The sequence below is a fragment of the Microcaecilia unicolor genome, chromosome 5 (assembly GCF_901765095.1).
Source record: "Microcaecilia unicolor chromosome 5, aMicUni1.1, whole genome shotgun sequence".
In the NCBI taxonomy this organism is placed as follows: domain Eukaryota; kingdom Metazoa; phylum Chordata; class Amphibia; order Gymnophiona; family Siphonopidae; genus Microcaecilia; species Microcaecilia unicolor.
The window spans coordinates 325,823,003-325,840,900 of NC_044035.1; the positions used below are offsets into that span (position 1 = coordinate 325,823,003).

At 45.4% G+C, this 17,898-nt stretch overlaps 1 protein-coding gene across 1 annotated transcript in view; it reads right to left on the reverse strand.

Moving 5' to 3' along the window:
* LOC115470861 (fatty acyl-CoA hydrolase precursor, medium chain-like) overlaps positions 1-17,898 on the reverse strand; it is a 68,929-nt gene that overhangs the window by 33,252 nt on the left and 17,779 nt on the right. Inside the window, exons 5-6 of the mRNA XM_030204449.1 lie at positions 16,977-17,110; positions 16,624-16,777 (exon numbers count right to left, since the gene is read on the reverse strand). Coding sequence (XP_030060309.1) covers positions 16,624-16,777; positions 16,977-17,110 — 288 coding nt within the window. The remainder of the gene's footprint in view (positions 1-16,623; positions 16,778-16,976; positions 17,111-17,898) is intronic.

Consider the following 17,898-nt stretch of genomic DNA (forward strand, 5'->3'; position numbering starts at 1 on the left):
TGTTTTGGGTCATTGTCGTGCTGGAAGACCCAGCCACGACCCATTTTAAGGCCCTGGCGGAGGGAAGGAGGTTGTCACTCAGAATTGTACGGTACATGGCCCCATCCATTCTCCCATTGATGCGGTGAAGTAGTCCTGTGCCCTTAGCAGAGAAACACCCCCAAAACATAACATTTCCACCTCCATGCTTGACAGTGGGGACGGTGTTCTTTGGGTCATAGGCAGCATTTCTCTTCCTCCAAACACGGCGAGTTGAGTTCATGCCAAAGAGCTCAATTTTTGTCTCATCTGACCACAGCACCTTCTCCCAATCACTCTCGGCATCATCCAGGTGTTCACTGGCAAACTTCAGACGGGCCGTCACATGTGCCTTCCGGAGCAGGGGGACCTTGCGGGCACTGCAGGATTGCAATCCGTTATGTCGTAATGTGTTACCAATGGTTTTCGTGGTGACAGTGGTCCCAGCTGCCTTGAGATCATTGACAAGTTCCCCCCTTGTAGTTGTAGGCTGATTTCTAACCTTCCTCATGATCAAGGATACCCCACGAGGTGAGATTTTGCGTGGAGCCCCAGATCTTTGTCGATTGACAGTCATTTTGTACTTCTTCCATTTTCTTACTATGGCACCAACAGTTGTCTCCTTCTCGCCCAGCGTCTTACTGATGGTTTTGTAGCCCATTCCAGCCTTGTGCAGGTGTATGATCTTGTCCCTGACATCCTTAGACAGCTCCTTGCTCTTGGCCATTTTGTAGAGGTTAGAGTCTGACTGATTCACTGAGTCTGTGGACAGGTGTCTTTCATACAGGTGACCATTGCCGACAGCTGTCTGTCATGCAGGTAACGAGTTGATTTGGAGCATCTACCTGGTCTGTAGGGGCCAGATCTCTTACTGGTTGGTGGGGGATCAAATACTTATTTCCCTCTGCAGAATGCAAATAAATTCATATACTTTCCACAATGTGATTTTCCGGATTTAATTTGTGATGTGCTATCTCTCACTGTTACCAATAACCTACCCTTCAATTATGGGCTGCTCATGTCTTTGTCAGTGGGCAAACTTACAAAATCAGCAAGGGATCAAATACTTATTTCCACCACTGTATATATATATATATATATATATATATATATATATATATATATATACTAGTAAAAAAGGCCCATTTCTGACACAAATGAAACGGGCGCTAGCAGGGTTTTCCTCGGAGTGTGTATGTTTGAGAGAGAGTGTGTGTGAGAGTGACTGTGTGAGAGACAGAGAGTGAATGTGCGAGTGTGTGTGTGTGACAGAGAGAGAGTGAGAAAGGGTGCGAGTGTGTCTCTGAGAGAGAGAGTGTGTGTGTGTGTGAGATTGAGAGTGTGTGCCAGGGGCCCCCCTCCCTCCCAGTTCCAGTGTCCCCCTCCCTCCATGTTCCAGGGTCGTCCCCCCTCCGTCCCTCCCTCTGAGTTCCAGGGTCGTCGTCCCCCTCCCTACGAGTTTCAGGGTCCCCCCTCCCTCCCAGTTCCAGGGTCCCCCCTCCCTTCTCCCTCCCAGTTCCAGGGGCCCCCCTCCCTCCCAGTTCCAGGGTCGTCGTCCTTCCCTTCCTCCCTCCCTTCCGGTTCCAGGCCCCCTCCCTCCAATTTTTAAAAGTCATCTTCACTTACCAAGTCAGGGTTACGGCGGTGGCCAGCAGCGGTAAAACGTGGGCAGGCTCGGCCCTTCTCTCTCTTTCTCAGCTGTGGTCCCGCCCTTGCGGAAACAGGAAATGAGGGCGGGACCACAGCTGAGAAAGAGAGAGAAGGCCCGAGCCTGCACGCGTTTTACCGCTGCTGGCCGCCGCCGTAACCCTGACTTGGTAAGTGAAGATGACTTTTAAAAATCAGAGGGAAGGGGCCTGGAACTGGAAGGGAGGTAGGGAGGAAGGGAGGGACAACAACCCTGGAACTGGGAGGAAGGGGGGGGCCCCTGGAACTGGGAGGGAGGGAGGAAGGGAGGAACGACGACACCCTCATGCGTGTTGCAGTGACGGACTGGGCAGGCGTGTTGGGCGATTTTTTCACACCATTGATTGGTTCCTCGTTCTTGTGACGACGTGAGGGCATGACAGTGAGAGCCAATGAAACGCTGAATGACAGACTTACGAACCCTACACTGCCACAGTGCCACGAAGTCAGCTTCAGAACATTGGAGGTGCTTTTTATTATAGTAGATGTTTATGTGATGTAGATTTAAGATTATATTTTTCTTTCATCTTTTAGTTATTTTGGATGACTTGTTTCAGGGAGGTGGTATATAATATTTTATAAATAAAATTCTAGACCTATAAGTGGATGCAGGTGCTTTATCAGTGTTTGCCCCCGGATTCTATATAGCACTCCAAAAGATCTGCGTCAATTCTATAACAATGTGTGCAATTTAACCACCTTTTGAGCGCTGATAACAGCACTTAACAAGTAATAATGAGCACTAATTGGCACAGATTATAATTTAGGCATACAACTCGCTAAGTGTATTCTATAATGATGTGCACCAAACTTCTAATGCGCGCAGGCAAAATGGGGCATGGTTATGGGTGGTGTAGGAGTATTTGCTGTGATCTCACCCACCCGGTGTGCACATGAGAGCACCTTTACAGCCAACATGGACGCTGCAACCTTTCACCTATATGTCTGACTACCAACTGTGCAGAAGTCAGCATTTCAGCTTGTAATAGATTTACTGAAGCCTGCACCACCTCCAAGGTCACTCTGTATCGGGGGAGAATGCATGTCCCTGAGAGAGAGAGAGCTTACGAGATAAGACGGACAATGGAAGCTTCATACAGATGCTGGGAGTACATGGTGGGATTATTTCTGATTGGCTCCCAGAAAACTGATGGGTCGGAGAAGCGGGAACAGAAGGAGAAGAAAGTTAGTTGGCGGGAAGAACGGAAGGGGGAAGAACAGAAGAAAAGAAGAGGAGAGGACTTGCATTTCTGCAAGCACCTGATTTACCTGAGAGACTTACTGATAATACCTGGCAAAGCTTTTCCCCAGGTTACAGCTGTCTACAGGATCTATACTGAGTCTGTATCATCTGTTGCTGAGCAAGACAAGTGCATCACCTAAGCTCGTGGGACCTTGCTGAGACATTCAGCTGAGGTATCGGAAGGAACCTGATCTGGTGACCGGAACGGTGAGATCATAGCTTACTTCCTTCAAGCTGGGTTAGATAATTGGTCTGTGCTCGGACCCATCAGATGCGTGACGTCAGGATTTATGATCTCTACTCGCTGTTAGCCTAGTATAAGATTTGTGTGGTAATCATTAGGATCTCGGTATTGTGTTTATCTGTCATTACAGATTAGCCAATAGGATAATCATAGTTATTCTCTATATTTTTGGTATCATTGTGCATGCAATCAGGAATTGCTGATGCTATAAGCTGATAAGGATTTTTCTATATTTTTGTATATAACACTGTATAAATAAACTAATATATTCCATTGGTCTGTCCGTTATTTTCCATGTAGCGAATGTCGGGCGGAGGCCACACCCCCTAGACATAAGCGAGTACGTATGTAGGAATTGGCCTCTTACAAAATCTATATAACCACCTACAAATTGGGGGCTCGTCCGGGACGGTTGGTGCAGGAATAGCAGAAGTTAAGCCTTTTTCTGGGTCTTTTCAGAAAGCTGGTTTAACCTTCTGTTTCTCTTTGCACGAACTGCAGTTCCACCCTAGCTGACGGCAGACCTTTGTTTATACAGCTGTGTTTTATTGCTGTAATTGGTTGACAGATTTATTACTCTGAGCTCCAAAAGAGAAATAACGGTTTCTCTAACTCTCTGTCAGGAAGGAAAACAGGGTGTGTTTAGTCTTTAACATGGCGACCGGCACGGTTGGCACATTGCCTGAAATGCTCCTAAGTGAACAGGAGAAGGGCGTGCTGAAAATATTACTGCCACTCTCTCATAGTAAGACGAAACCAGCACCTCCTACAGTAGAGTCTGTACGTGCTTTATTTAGTAGCAGTTCACCGAATAGCTCAGAAGTATATGCTACGGTTTTAAATACAATTATAAAAGAGAAACAGCATTTGTCACAATGGATGCTTTGTGAACTGGGCGTGTCTCTTTTGGCAGTTAAAGACTCTTTGATGAATGAGATAAGAGAGGTATCTGTACCTCTAACAGATCGCATAGCGGATTTGCAGTTAGATTTGTCCCAGACTAGGGAAACTGTCCAGGAGCGAGACAGCGAGTTAGCTGCATTACGAGTTGATTTAGAGACTGCCAAATCTGCTTTAGCAGGGACCAATGTAAGCCCCGCCCCACCTCACTCCTCTGAAGAGATGTGTACGGAGTGCCAGACACTGTATGATAAGTGTAAAACTTTGCAGTGTGACCTATCTGATTGTGAAGCACGTAATTACACATTAAAGCAAGAAATTGCCCAGTACCTCGTGTCTTTTGATTCGTTGCAAGAGAAATTTTCTCGTTTGACTGGTGCTTTACACAACCAGACTAGGGAAACAGATAAGTTGCAGACATTATATCGGGAGCTAAAACAGGTCTCAGAAGGTGTTCAGAGTGAGTTGCGCAGGGAGCTAGTGACCACTCAAGAAGAATCTGTGTCTGTGTTTCAAGATTGGCACGCGGCCAAGCTAGAGTTGGCGGAGTTAAAAGAGAAGCAGGAGACAGTCTCACTGCAATTACAATATACAGTGAAGGACAGAGATTCATTGTCTAAAGCATTAGATGAGTGCACTGTAAAGATTTCCACAATGCAGCAAGAGCTTACGCACATGGCGCAGGAAGAAGTACCGTATACCTTAGAGTTCCCCGACAGTTTTGCTGCGGGTCACCCAAGCCCAGCTCCCGAAATGAACCGTTACGTGAGCCGGGAGGGACCCGAGTTAAACACACCCATTGGGGGCATGGCTTCGGCTCTTTCCCGCCCCTCTGTACAATCCAGCCCCATAGTGGCTGGTGACCGAAGCAGCAGACCCGAGACAGTGACACACCCATTGGGGGCACGGGATCAGGGACGGCCTGCTGAAATCATCAGCTCACTTGGTCAGGTGCCTAGCTCAGGGTTTCAGCCTTCGGCAGATCCACCCAGTTTTAGCAATACACCTGCCCCGAGGTTCTCTACACCTGGTAGTGATCAGCGGCATGTCAGGCCGGAACCCAAGAAAGGAATGTCTATGGAGAGGCAAGCATATATTATAAAGATGCTACGCACCGTAATAGCGCCTTTTAAAGAGTCTGCCTCGGTATCCATAGAAACCCATCTTAAGGCAGTGCATGAACTCCTGCAGACCATGCACGTCTCTTCTGAGGATGACATCAGAGCCCTCCTCAAATGGACCTTTAGCACCGAGTGCCATGAAGTTCTAGATTTGATCATGTCCGATAACCCCGATTTACGGTCAGTGGAGCAAGCCTTAGCGAAGCGCTACGGTCTCTTTGCCAACTCTCTTGAAGCTAAGCGTGCAGCGTATACTATTAGTTGTAATCCGGAGGAGAGTCCGCGGGAGTGGGCCCATCGCTTGAAGCATGCATTTTACCAAGGGGGGGTGCCGCCTGATTCTAAAGATCTTGAATTTGGTGATTTCAGGGAACTTTTTATACAGGGTCTGCCTGATCCGATAAAGATTCCCTTGGCAGGAAAAAACACAGAACCCTATTCCAGCCTTCTAAAGCAGGCTGAAGGAATTTTTGAAATCTGCCGCGCCAAGCCAATCGCAGAGACTCCGAAACCGGCATCCAAGAGTCGCAACAGGGTGATACCACCCGCTGTTTGTGCGGTCACTTCCACGCTTTCTCTGGAAAACAAAGCGCCGAGACCAACTACGCCGCCGGGCTCTCAGGCCCTGCCGCGGGATGCAGCGCCTCCTATTGCACAGGAGGGACAGCAACAACCTAAAAAGAAGCGGTTTAATCAGAAGAAGTGGAATGCAGAGAAGATCCGTGCTATGCAAGCTCAGCTGGACCAATTGATGGCAAGATGTTCAATCGCGGAGTCTAGCAGTGTACTTAAGACACCTTCATCTCATAAAAAGGTCAAATTCCAGAAGCAGAAGGACCAGTCTTCTAGACCGCCGACCCCTCCGGGGCTGAGTGTTAAATCTGTTGAGGTGGAACAGCCATCCTCTTCGGAGGAAGAACAAGCATGACTAGACGTGGCCACAAAACCTGTTACCGCAAGCGTCCCCACTGTCCACGTGGATGCGTTGTCGCCCATCAGTGAGGAGTCCCCCGTGAACCATTCTGCGTCGCAGCCCTCGAACCCGGAAGGGCCTCTTTCAAAAGACTCATCCCAGGAAGTCAGGTATTTTCTAGGTAAGCTTATATCTAAAGGTTACAGATATACCGTGGAGTTGTTAATTCAACAAGTACTTTCCTGTGAAGGTCTCCTGGATACAGCATCAGAGGTGACTTTGGTCACCCAGGGCCTGTTTCAGAAACTCGAGGCATCTCTAGGGGGGGGTCAGGATGTGCTGCGTGTCACACCGTGCGACTTGTCACTGGTGGCCTATGGCAATCAAAGTATTGGAACTGTGGGACAGGTTTGGCTATCTTTACAGCTTGGACAGATGACCGTCAGGCACCCTGCCATCATCACTACCAGTGAGGGTGAAGAATTTCTGATTGGAAATGACCTTTTGAAGAGATTTCGGCCTGTTTTGGATTATGACGAGGAAACGATCTGGTCTAAAGTCACTCGACCCCTTAAATATGTGCGAGGGAGATACTGGCGTACAGTCGGTGATGCCAACTCTGTGGAGCTACAGGACACTCCCCTGCGGACTGATCTCCGGTGTTCCGCGGATCCGCCCATGCGGGAGCCTCCGTTGACAGAGGCACCAAAAGGGGGTCAGAAGCATGAAGAGCTGGTGCAACAAGCGGACCATCTAGAGATTGTTTCACAGGACTCAGCATCACTTGAAATCTCATCTCCTATCTCTGGTCCTGATTTTGCTCATCCTTGCAAGGTGACTGTCATCACCCAGAAAGGTGATGAATTCACCATACCAGTTCAGGTGGCTAACACCCAATTGCTTCAAGCTACTTTACTGTTCACTAGTGATCTCTCCTACATCAGTGACTCGTTGTACAGCCAAATTCGTAAGTCTGTACAACTTCCCTTCAGCAGATGTTCCTCTACTTCGGTACAGGTACCGGGACAAGGCTCCAAGCCGCTTGACGGAATATGTGGCCTTCCCTTGACTGTGGGAAAGAAGACATTCACTCACCACTTCTCTATTGTCCGGGGCTTGAGGGAACCCTTATGTTTGGGGTCAGATTGCCTTGCACGACTGGGAGTTTATGTGGACCTGGTGAATCTAGTCCTGTGGAGTAGAATGCAGAACAACCCAGTGGAACTTGAACCTACGGCTGTTTGTTTGAAGTCTGGACAGACCATTCCCCAGGTCTGTGAGGTAGTCTGTGACAAGGATGTAACCATTCCAGGTAGGGTACGGGATTTTTCCCTCAAGCTTCGCCTCGCTCAAGGACAACGTCTGCTGGATGATGTAGTGTTCTTTAACCCACATGCCCACTTTCGAGACCTTGGATTGGCAATTGGTGTTCTGCCATGTTTGGAGGTCACCGGTACCACCTTATACCTGTTGGTCACCAATCCACAGTCTGCTGAAGTTGAGCTATCTGCTGGAGATTCTTTTGGCTTTCTGGTTGGCCAGTCTTTCCATGATGTCGAGGTAAGTTTGCCTATCCTTGGCAGGCTGCCTTCTTCTTGGGACACCTGCCAGGGGGGGGAGACGACTGACAGTTGGTTTACCTCTCCCAGGGGCCTCATATCTCTCGAGTTTGTTTGGCCCTATGATGCGACGTGTGCTCAGGTACAGGTGGAAGATGACTTCTTGTTTCTGTCCAGGGAAATGTCTGTACCTCAGAAGCCTCGAAGGGTGAATTCTGTGGAAACCTCAACCTTGCAGGAGGACATTGAAGAACAGGTGGAAATTTCATCCAACCAACCTTTCTCAGAGTTTGATGCTATGGTGAAAGAGCAAGTGGAACAGGCTGATGCTTGTACTACTCACACAGAGAAGAGGAAGTTGACTCAGTTGTTGTACAATTACAAGGACCTTTTTGCTGTAGATTCGTATGACTGTGGACTTACGAACCTACATGTCACCAGAGTGCCTACGGAACCTGGTAGCAAGCCTGTCTTTGTGCGTCAGTATAAGATTCCATTGGCTTCCTATGAGTCTGTACAAGAGATTCTCAACACTTTGGAGACCAGGGGTATCATCAGACAATGCAACAGCACGTACAACTCCCCTCTGTGGCCCATCTTGAAAAAGAATAACAGCTGGAGAATCGCTCTGGATTACCGTCAGTTGAATAAGCGAGTACCCTTGTCCCGGTGGCCTATGGCTCCACTGGATCAGAACCTTGCAACCATCAGGGGGGCTAAGTATTTCACCAGCCTGGATTTGGCATCAGGGTTTTGGACAGTACCAGTCCATCCCCACGATCAGCATAAACTGGCTTTTACGTTTGGGAAGAAGCAGTATACGTGGAACAGGACACCCTTTGGGTTTCTCAATTCACCTGCTGAATTCAACATTTTCCTACACAAAGCCCTACCAGATGCTGAAGCTCGAGGAACAGTGGTCTATGTGGATGACATTCTGATCAAGAGTCCTACCTTTCAGGAACACCTGGAGGAGATGGAGCATGTCTTCACGCATTTGGCAGATGCTGGAGCTAAACTGACTCTTGCCAAAGGACAATGGTGCAGGAAATCACTGAATTACTTAGGGTATGAAATTTCTGCTGAGGGTCTGCGACCCCAGAAGAAGCGAGTGCAGTCTTTACAACAGTTGAAACAGCCCACCAATATCACTGAACTTCGTTCCTTTCTAGGAATTTGCAACTACTCCAGACAGTTCATAGATGAGTATGCGGAGATCACCCGACCGTTGGTCAAGTTGTTGAAGAAAGATACACCTTGGGTCTGGGGGCCAGAACAGAAATCTGCTATGCAGGAGCTGAAAGACAAGCTTAGCTGCTTCCCATGCCTCGCATACCCCGAGGGAGGTCGTGAGTTCTACGTGGACTTGGGATATTCCCAACACTCTATGAGTGCTGTCCTATATCAGAAGTATGACACGGATAAGAGGGTAGTGGCGTATGCCAGTAAAGGACTAACGGATGTGGAGAGGAAGTATTCCGACTGTGAGAAAACACTCCTGTCTACCGTTTGGGCTTTGCAACACTTCAGAAGTTACATCCAAGGTGAGAAGCTAATTGTGGAGACTTGCCACCAGCCCATCAGTTTCTTGGGTAGTGACCGAATTAAGACCGGTCGAGTGTCAAACAGCAAAATAGTCTCCTGGACATTGGCTCTTCAAGGCTGGCCTCTGGAGGTAAGGTATGCTCAGAAACATCGTAACGCAGTAGCCCAAGGTATGGCTGACCTACATGATTGTGCAGAACAGGATTCCATTGCAGGTATTCCCGAAGCAGATGTTCCCCCGCTAGAGAAAGAACCTCATCGACACCATCTGTATGATGAACAGACTTGTGCTACCATGCCTAAGGTCTATGTAGATGGTTGTGCTTACCGTCGTGATACAGTCAAGGAATTGGTTGCAGGAGTAGGAGTGGTATGGGATCCAACCAATCTTGAAGAGACCCTGAAACACAGCTTGGGCTCGCGAACTAATCAGTACGCTGAGATTGTGGCAGCTCTGGTGGCGGTACAGTCTGCAATTCAGAAAGGAGTCCGACAGTTGGTCATATGTACGGATTCGGACTATGTGAGACAGAATTTTGTGTCCCATTTGCCCATCTGGAAGCAGAAAAATATGTTAAATTCCAAAGGAAAACCAGTACATCATGGAAACTTGATCCGGATTTTAGATCAACTGGTAAAGGACCATGACATGACCATCTATTGGAAGAAGGTCAAGGGTCATGCAAAAGTTGACAGTCCCGACAAGCTGGGAAACGACTTGGCCGATCACCTGGCCAAGGAGGGTGCGCTTACAGGAGAATTATGGCGACCCCCAGATGTGGAGACTGCGGCTGTCCATGCGGTCACCCGACGACAGGCGAAGCAGTCCAACGACACGCCGGTGGTCCAGTGGTGCAGGGAAGTCCCATCCTTTGATCTTGTCATGGCACAGAAATCCGACCCGGTGATCGGTAGATTTTATGAGTACATATGGAATCTGCAAGACTGTTCCCTGACGGAAGAACACAAGCAAGATGAGGAAATGAGGATACTCTACGCCTCCCGAGAGAAGTTCAAACTTCACAAGGACCTGCTTATTCGGACGAGTAAGCATGGCATTGAGCAATGGGTGGTGCCTAAAGAATATCGAGGCATTATGTTGCAGCATGCCCATGACGAACCATGTGCTGGACATCGAGGGGAGAATATCACCTATGAGACCCTAAAGCAAGTAGCTTCCTGGCCTCACATGCGACAGGATGTACAGTTGTACACGCGAGGGTGTTTGACCTGTTGTCGTTTCCAGCCATCTTCACCATCTCACCGAGCACCACTTAGGAAGAAGGGTATCGCCATGCCCTGGTCGGATATCCAGATTGATTGGGTTGGTCCTGTAGTTCGATCCACTCGTGGTAACAAGTACTTGCTCACAGTCACCTGCTTGTTCACCAAGTGGTTGGAGTGTCTGCCTGCACCCAACTGCACGGCAGAAACCACGGCTACCTTACTACTGAATCATGTGTTCAGCCGGTGGGGTTTGCCTATGCGAGTGGATTCAGACCAAGGTTCTCAGTTCACGGCAGAGGTGATTCAACATATGTGGAAGATGCTTGGAGTAAAGAGTAAGTTGCACATAGCTTACCGACCTCAATCTTCGGGACAGGTGGAAAGAGCTAATCGCACCATCGTGACCATTCTGAAGAAGTATGTGTCATCCTCAGGTAAGAATTGGGACCTTGTCTTACCATTGGTCCTTATGGCGATTCGTTCCACACCCCACCGTTCCACCGGAGTGTCTCCTTTTGAGATGATGACAGGTAGGGAAATGACATTACCAATGCATTTGTTGTACAGGACTAATGATGTGAACTTGTCCAGTGCTACCTCCACTCATGAATATGTCACCCATTTGCGTAAGCATTTGCAAAGTGCCTTTGCCTTTGCTCAGAAAAATTTGGAAAGTAGCGCTAGAGGTAGAAAAGCCTATTATGATCAAGGGACTACCTCTAAAGAATACCAAATTGGCGACAAGGTATTCTACTTCAATTTTGCCAGAAACAAGGTTAAAGAAAGGAAGTTTCTGCCTAGTTGGCGTGGTCCATTCCCAATAGTGGAAAAAGCTTCACCTGTGGCTTACCAAATTTGCCTCAAGAAAAATACTAAGGGTGAAGACACCCTTAAATGGGTCCACATCAATCAGTTGAGACCACGTCATCCCAGTCATTTGATTCCAGACGTATGTGTTGATGACACGAACTGTACTAACACCCCAACAGCATAGTCTGTTTTCTTTGTACCTTGCAGATGCAGAAAAGAACCCTGATGATCGTGTTCTTGATCTCCGTGCTGCTGGGATCGTGGTCCAAGATGATCGAACCTGGTCCCATGTCTGGAGTTGTTCTGCAAGATAACCCTGGCTTCCTGATTACCCAGTCCCAGATTGTTCCCCAGAAAGTAGTTGTGTCCCTTGACCCTATGCATGTACTACTGAAACATTTCAATATGAGTAACTTATCTCTGTCTGCTGTTACCCATTCCTGGTTTCTCAATTATATGCAAAATGCCCGTGCACAAGTGAAGAACATTTTGCATCAACTGGACAAAGTCATGGTACAACCTATGCAACCTTATAATTCCAGGTCCAGATCTAAGCGTTTTCTTGGTCTGGCCGGTGGTTTGATTTTTTCGGCCATCGGTTCACTTTTTGGTATTTCCATGTCTGTTGCCAACGTAGTTTCTGTCCAAAAGCTACAGGCCAATATACAAGCCATCCAAGCAGACTTGAAAGCCATCGAGACCAAATTGGTAGTCCAACAGAGCCAACTTGTGGCCCAGGGTAAAACTATTGCTGATACGGTCACTCTTGTGAATTTACATACACATAAAATTAGTGCTAACACAGCTGATTTGTTGACAATTAAAGGTACCATGAATGAAGACCGTGTGTTTATACAACCTGTTAAGGATCTTATCCAGGATTTATTTAGGGAAGTAGATACTAGTGTTAGTAAGCTAATGCAGGGACAGATACCAACGTACCTGATACCATCTGATGTTGTTAAAGATGCCTTTGCCAAAGTTACCCGTTTGTCTATTGAACCTTTTCAAATTCAAATCGCATTTCATTTAGGTACTGCCCTTCCCCTTTATTTGGATATGGAGCGTATGGAAATTGCCTTCATCCTTAATTTGCCATTTATTATGCCTGAGAATGTATACCAGCTTAAACAAGTTGTAAATGTAGGTACGTGGCATGAGAATTTGTACCTTAATGTTGATACACCTAAGTATGTTGCTTACCAACAGGATGCTCCGCAACATTATTTGGTCCCTAACTTAGACCTTTGCCACAAAACTAAAGATGTTAATTGGCTATGCCCTGGTAAACCTTTCCTGAAAGACACAACAGAAGCTCTTTGTGGCTTGTCCACAGAGAATGTCCAAGAGAAGTGTAAGGTTACCATGTCAAAATATGACGATTTTTCTGATACCACTGTAGCTGTACTGGATACGGTATGGTTAGTTAGCACACCTAGTACGGAACTTACGGTCACCTTTCAGAAGCATGATGTAATCAACCGTTACACTCTTCCTTGCAATGTTTGTGTGATCGCTGTACCCAAGTATGCTGTTGCCCATGTAGGAGGAGTTTCCCTGTTTTATCTTGACACAGACCCGGTTGTTTCTGAGTTGGAAGTGCTTGATGTATTTCGTGGACATCCTATTGACTTTGCTATGGACCTTATACCATTTTTACAGTCCAAAGACTCTCACACTGTTGAATTATCTGTTGACCATGAGACTCTCGAGGTTGCAGATTACAAACGTCGTTCATCTGATGTCACCCAGTTCCACATGTCCACTCACGTTGTCATCCCACTTTTGACCATCTCGTGGTTCATCATGTTCCTGTGTGCTGTAGTGTTTTGGAGAGACCTTCGTCATTTACGCTATCGCGTAAACACTTTGTCACCTACGGCGATGAGATTGCAAGACTTTATGTAGTTACATCTGACCAGCGTTTTGCCAACAATTTATTCCGTTTTCACTTTTCTGTACTAATATGCTTTGCTTTGCATGATGTGATTATGGTTCATGATTTGTTTGATTAATTTTCATGTGTTAAGACTTTTAACTAACTGCACATGCGGGTTCTATTATTCAGTATTTTGCTGTATTAGCATTTTTGATTTCCTTGTGAACATTATTTTGCTTAATAGAACTGTTGGAAGTGTGTTAGTTTGCATTAGTTGAGATTTACTTTGAAACTTTTTGTAGTTGACCATGAAGTTGTACCTGAATCCTGACTGAACTGTCTGGCTTATTTTTGTAGTTAGGTTGGAGACGGCCTTTACTCCTTTGTAGTAATTTCCATCTCCAAGGGGGGGAATCTGTAGGAGTATTTGCTGTGATCTCACCCACCCGGTGTGCACATGAGAGCACCTTTACAGCCAACATGGACGCTGCAACCTTTCACCTATATGTCTGACTACCAACTGTGCAGAAGTCAGCATTTCAGCTTGTAATAGATTTACTGAAGCCTGCACCACCTCCAAGGTCACTCTGTATCGGGGGAGAATGCATGTCCCTGAGAGAGAGAGAGCTTACGAGATAAGACGGACAATGGAAGCTTCATACAGATGCTGGGAGTACATGGTGGGATTATTTCTGATTGGCTCCCAGAAAACTGATGGGTCGGAGAAGCGGGAACAGAAGGAGAAGAAAGTTAGTTGGCGGGAAGAACGGAAGGGGGAAGAACAGAAGAAAAGAAGAGGAGAGGACTTGCATTTCTGCAAGCACCTGATTTACCTGAGAGACTTACTGATAATACCTGGCAAAGCTTTTCCCCAGGTTACAGCTGTCTATAGGATCTATACTGAGTCTGTATCATCTGTTGCTGAGCAAGACAAGTGCATCACCTAAGCTCGTGGGACCTTGCTGAGACATTCAGCTGAGGTATCGGAAGGAACCTGATCTGGTGACCGGAACGGTGAGATCATAGCTTACTTCCTTCAAGCTGGGTTAGATAATTGGTCTGTGCTCGGACCCATCAGATGCGTGACGTCAGGATTTATGATCTCTACTCGCTGTTAGCCTAGTATAAGATTTGTGTGGTAATCATTAGGATCTCGGTATTGTGTTTATCTGTCATTACAGATTAGCCAATAGGATAATCATAGTTATTCTCTATATTTTTGGTATCATTGTGCATGCAATCAGGAATTGCTGATGCTATAAGCTGATAAGGATTTTTCTATATTTTTGTATATAACACTGTATAAATAAACTAATATATTCCATTGGTCTGTCCGTTATTTTCCATGTAGCGAATGTCGGGCGGAGGCCACACCCCCTAGACATAAGCGAGTACGTATGTAGGAATTGGCCTCTTACAAAATCTATATAACCACCTACAGTGGGGAAATGGGCGTTTTCTGGGCATTCTGAAATTTTCACGCCTAGTTATAGAATATGGCCCAGTGCGCCTAAATCTACACTCTGGGATTTACGCCACGCTTTCTTGGGTGTAAATGGATGCGCGTAGATTTAGGCACTGAAATATCAACTAAGAGTATTCTATAATCGACACCTAGACTTAGGTGCCGATTATAGAATACACTTAGTCATCACTGTTATAGTTATACTTTCTGGTATTTTACTGAAAACCAGAAGAGAGATAAGATGGGGATTTATAAATTCTTAAATTCCGAGAACCATGTAGCTATCTTGACCTTGACTGCTGAAAGCCTAAACATGAGAGGCTATGGAGTCCTAATTAACATCTACAGGCACTGCGTTCTTCCAACGTTAGACTGCCTTAGACTGAATTGTGGAGGCCAATTATTCCTGAATCATTTCTGTGAGCTGAAAGGCACGGGCCAGTTTTCAAAAAGATTTATGCGGTCACTGAAAGCTGGTGACAGCATAAATCCCCTATCTATGTATTTTCAAAAAGTTATAAAGATAATATGGGCTGAATATGTGCCTGACCTTTCTATACTATTCATATAATTTAAGGGCAGAGGGATGGTGGAGCCAGGGGCAGAGACAGAATGGGACTAAAAATTACCCAGAGAGCAGCCTTATTCAGCTCAAATAGGTTGAATAAAGCCCTCCTTGATTCAGCTGCTATACAGAAAGCCAATGCAGTTTACTATATGGATAATAACACCATCTGGTGGTCACTGTGACTAGCATTTAAAAAGAAACTATATGCTGATGGCCAGCTTTGAAAATTGACCCCACAGTGTTCTGTATCATTTTGACTGGGAGCCCCAGACTGCCTGTGTTACCCTGGCATTTAATTTTCTTGTATAATAAATGCTATTTTTCTTCAACAAATCTTTCCTGCCTCATTTTGAAAGTGCCATTTCTTTGGTTCCCTTCCCTCACACATCCTTGCAAATATGTAAATAAATACAAAATTCTTAAAACCTCACAAATTACATTTACAAAAAATTTCACATAGAAAAACAGATCCCCTGTTGTGCAACTGATCAAAATTCCCTGAATAACGAGCAGGGACTGTCTCTTTGTGTCATGTGTTCAGCGCTGCATGCGTCTGGTAACGCTATACAAATGCTAATAATAATAATGTACATTTCACACTGCTGTTAATGCGTTTCCATTTTGCTGACCTTTCACTGAAGCAAATCAATGTAACCCTTGTTCCACTCTTCTCTCGGACACATGTACACAGCTAGAAGCCCTCCAACAAGGAGGAAGATTTCTTCACGATTGTATCCTACTTAAGGCTACAGCCTCCCCTGTACATTCTGCACAAACCACACAGAGGGGCATAATCGAATGGGGCACCCAAGTTTTCATGAGGGCGTCCTCGCAGGACAGCCCGTGAAGGGGCGGGGAAACCCGTATTTTCGAAACAAGATGGGCGTCCATCTTTCATTTCGATAATACGGTCATAGACGCCCAAATCTCAACATTTAGGTTGACCTTAGAGATGGTCGTCTTTAGAGATGGTCGTCCCCGGTTTTCAGTGATATGGTATGTGAAGAAATTAAATAATCCAACTAACTTTATGAACAAATCAGTACGTAGCACAATCGATGTCAAAAACCTACAAGAGATTTCTCCAATATTAGCTGTAGATATCCTTTATTATTTAATGAGCTTATACTTTGGTCACTACACGCTCCTCGTGAAGTTGACAACAGATCTCATACTTAATATATCTAAATCATGATACTGATGTTCAAGTGTACAGTGCTGCGTATGTCTAGTAGCGCTATAGAAATGATATGTTGTAGTAGTAGCAAGATGGGTTGCAAAGAACCCATTATTAGCCCTTCAGTTGTCAGTATCTACTCTTGTTTTATTTTGTGCCATTTAAACATTTTGTAACATTCGTGGAGGTTATGAAGAGCCACAGGCTGAGTAATGTTGATTTATGAAGTTTTATATATCAGTTCATTACAAATTTTTGTAATACTTACCAGGGCAGAAACACTTATTCCACCTGCTGATTCTCCAAATATGGTCACAGAATGTGGATCACCTCCAAAACCTTCGATGTTTTCCTGAATCCAGTGTAAAGCTTGAATTTGGTCCAGAATGCCCCAGTTTCCAGAAATGTCTGCATCCTCAGATCTGGAAGCAGAATGAGTAGGGAAATGCGACACCATTAGACATGTTAATATTAATTGGGACATAGATGAAAAATACTGAGATCCTTGTAGCATTAGAGGATAAACCAAAAATTATCAATAAGTATTTAAAGCTGGTCAATGTATTGTAATAAAGTTCAAAGTGTTTTGCTATATGATATATAGAATACAAGATGTCTTACCTAAAGAATCCAAGGACCCCCAATCTGTACTGAATTACTACCACTACCACATCTTCATAGGCAGATAACGGAGATCCATCAGAAAATATGGCTCCCCCAAACACAAATGCTCCTCCATGGATAAAGACCATGACCTGAAAAGTAGTTCAAAGGCAAAGGTATTTTGATCATAAGAAATGCTTTTTATCCATTATATCATTTTCAACCTATATATATATATATATATATATATATATATATATATATATATATATATATATATATATATATATATATATATATATATATATATATAAGAAGAGAGCAAAGAAACTTGTGATTTTTTGAATGTAATCTTACACTCCAACCATGCAGGCACATGGAAGTGACCATGTGTAGATTTTGAGCATCATGTTAGCAATGCAGATCTGCAGGTTTACGTCCTATCAATATATTTCTTCCCCCAGGAAAAGACATGTAGGGGCAGAATCAATGTCACAAACTTACACGTGGGTAAAATACAATCATGAGCAAATGAGCAGTTGTAAATCCCAAAGACGAGGTGTTGGGACATGTATGTGTCTTCCCCTTCCATACATGTAAATTATACTCCCGCCCAATTCACACCCATTGACCACCCAATCCACACTCCCTTTCTACATGCATGAATTTATGGTATACTCATATAAAATACATGTGGAAAGCACAGGGTCTTACACATGTGTATGCTATCACTTACATTTATAGCTTGAAAAACAGCAACCTGCATATGTACATGACAGCACATGTCAGGCAGGCAATTTTGCTAATCTATATGTGGATCCCCAGTAAACAGAGAGGTCCCCACTAGACCCCCCCCCCCCCTCCTCACACACACACACCCTGGAACAGACTGTCCTTGCATCAGATAACTCTAGAGCCAATCCTCCTAAACAGACTCCCC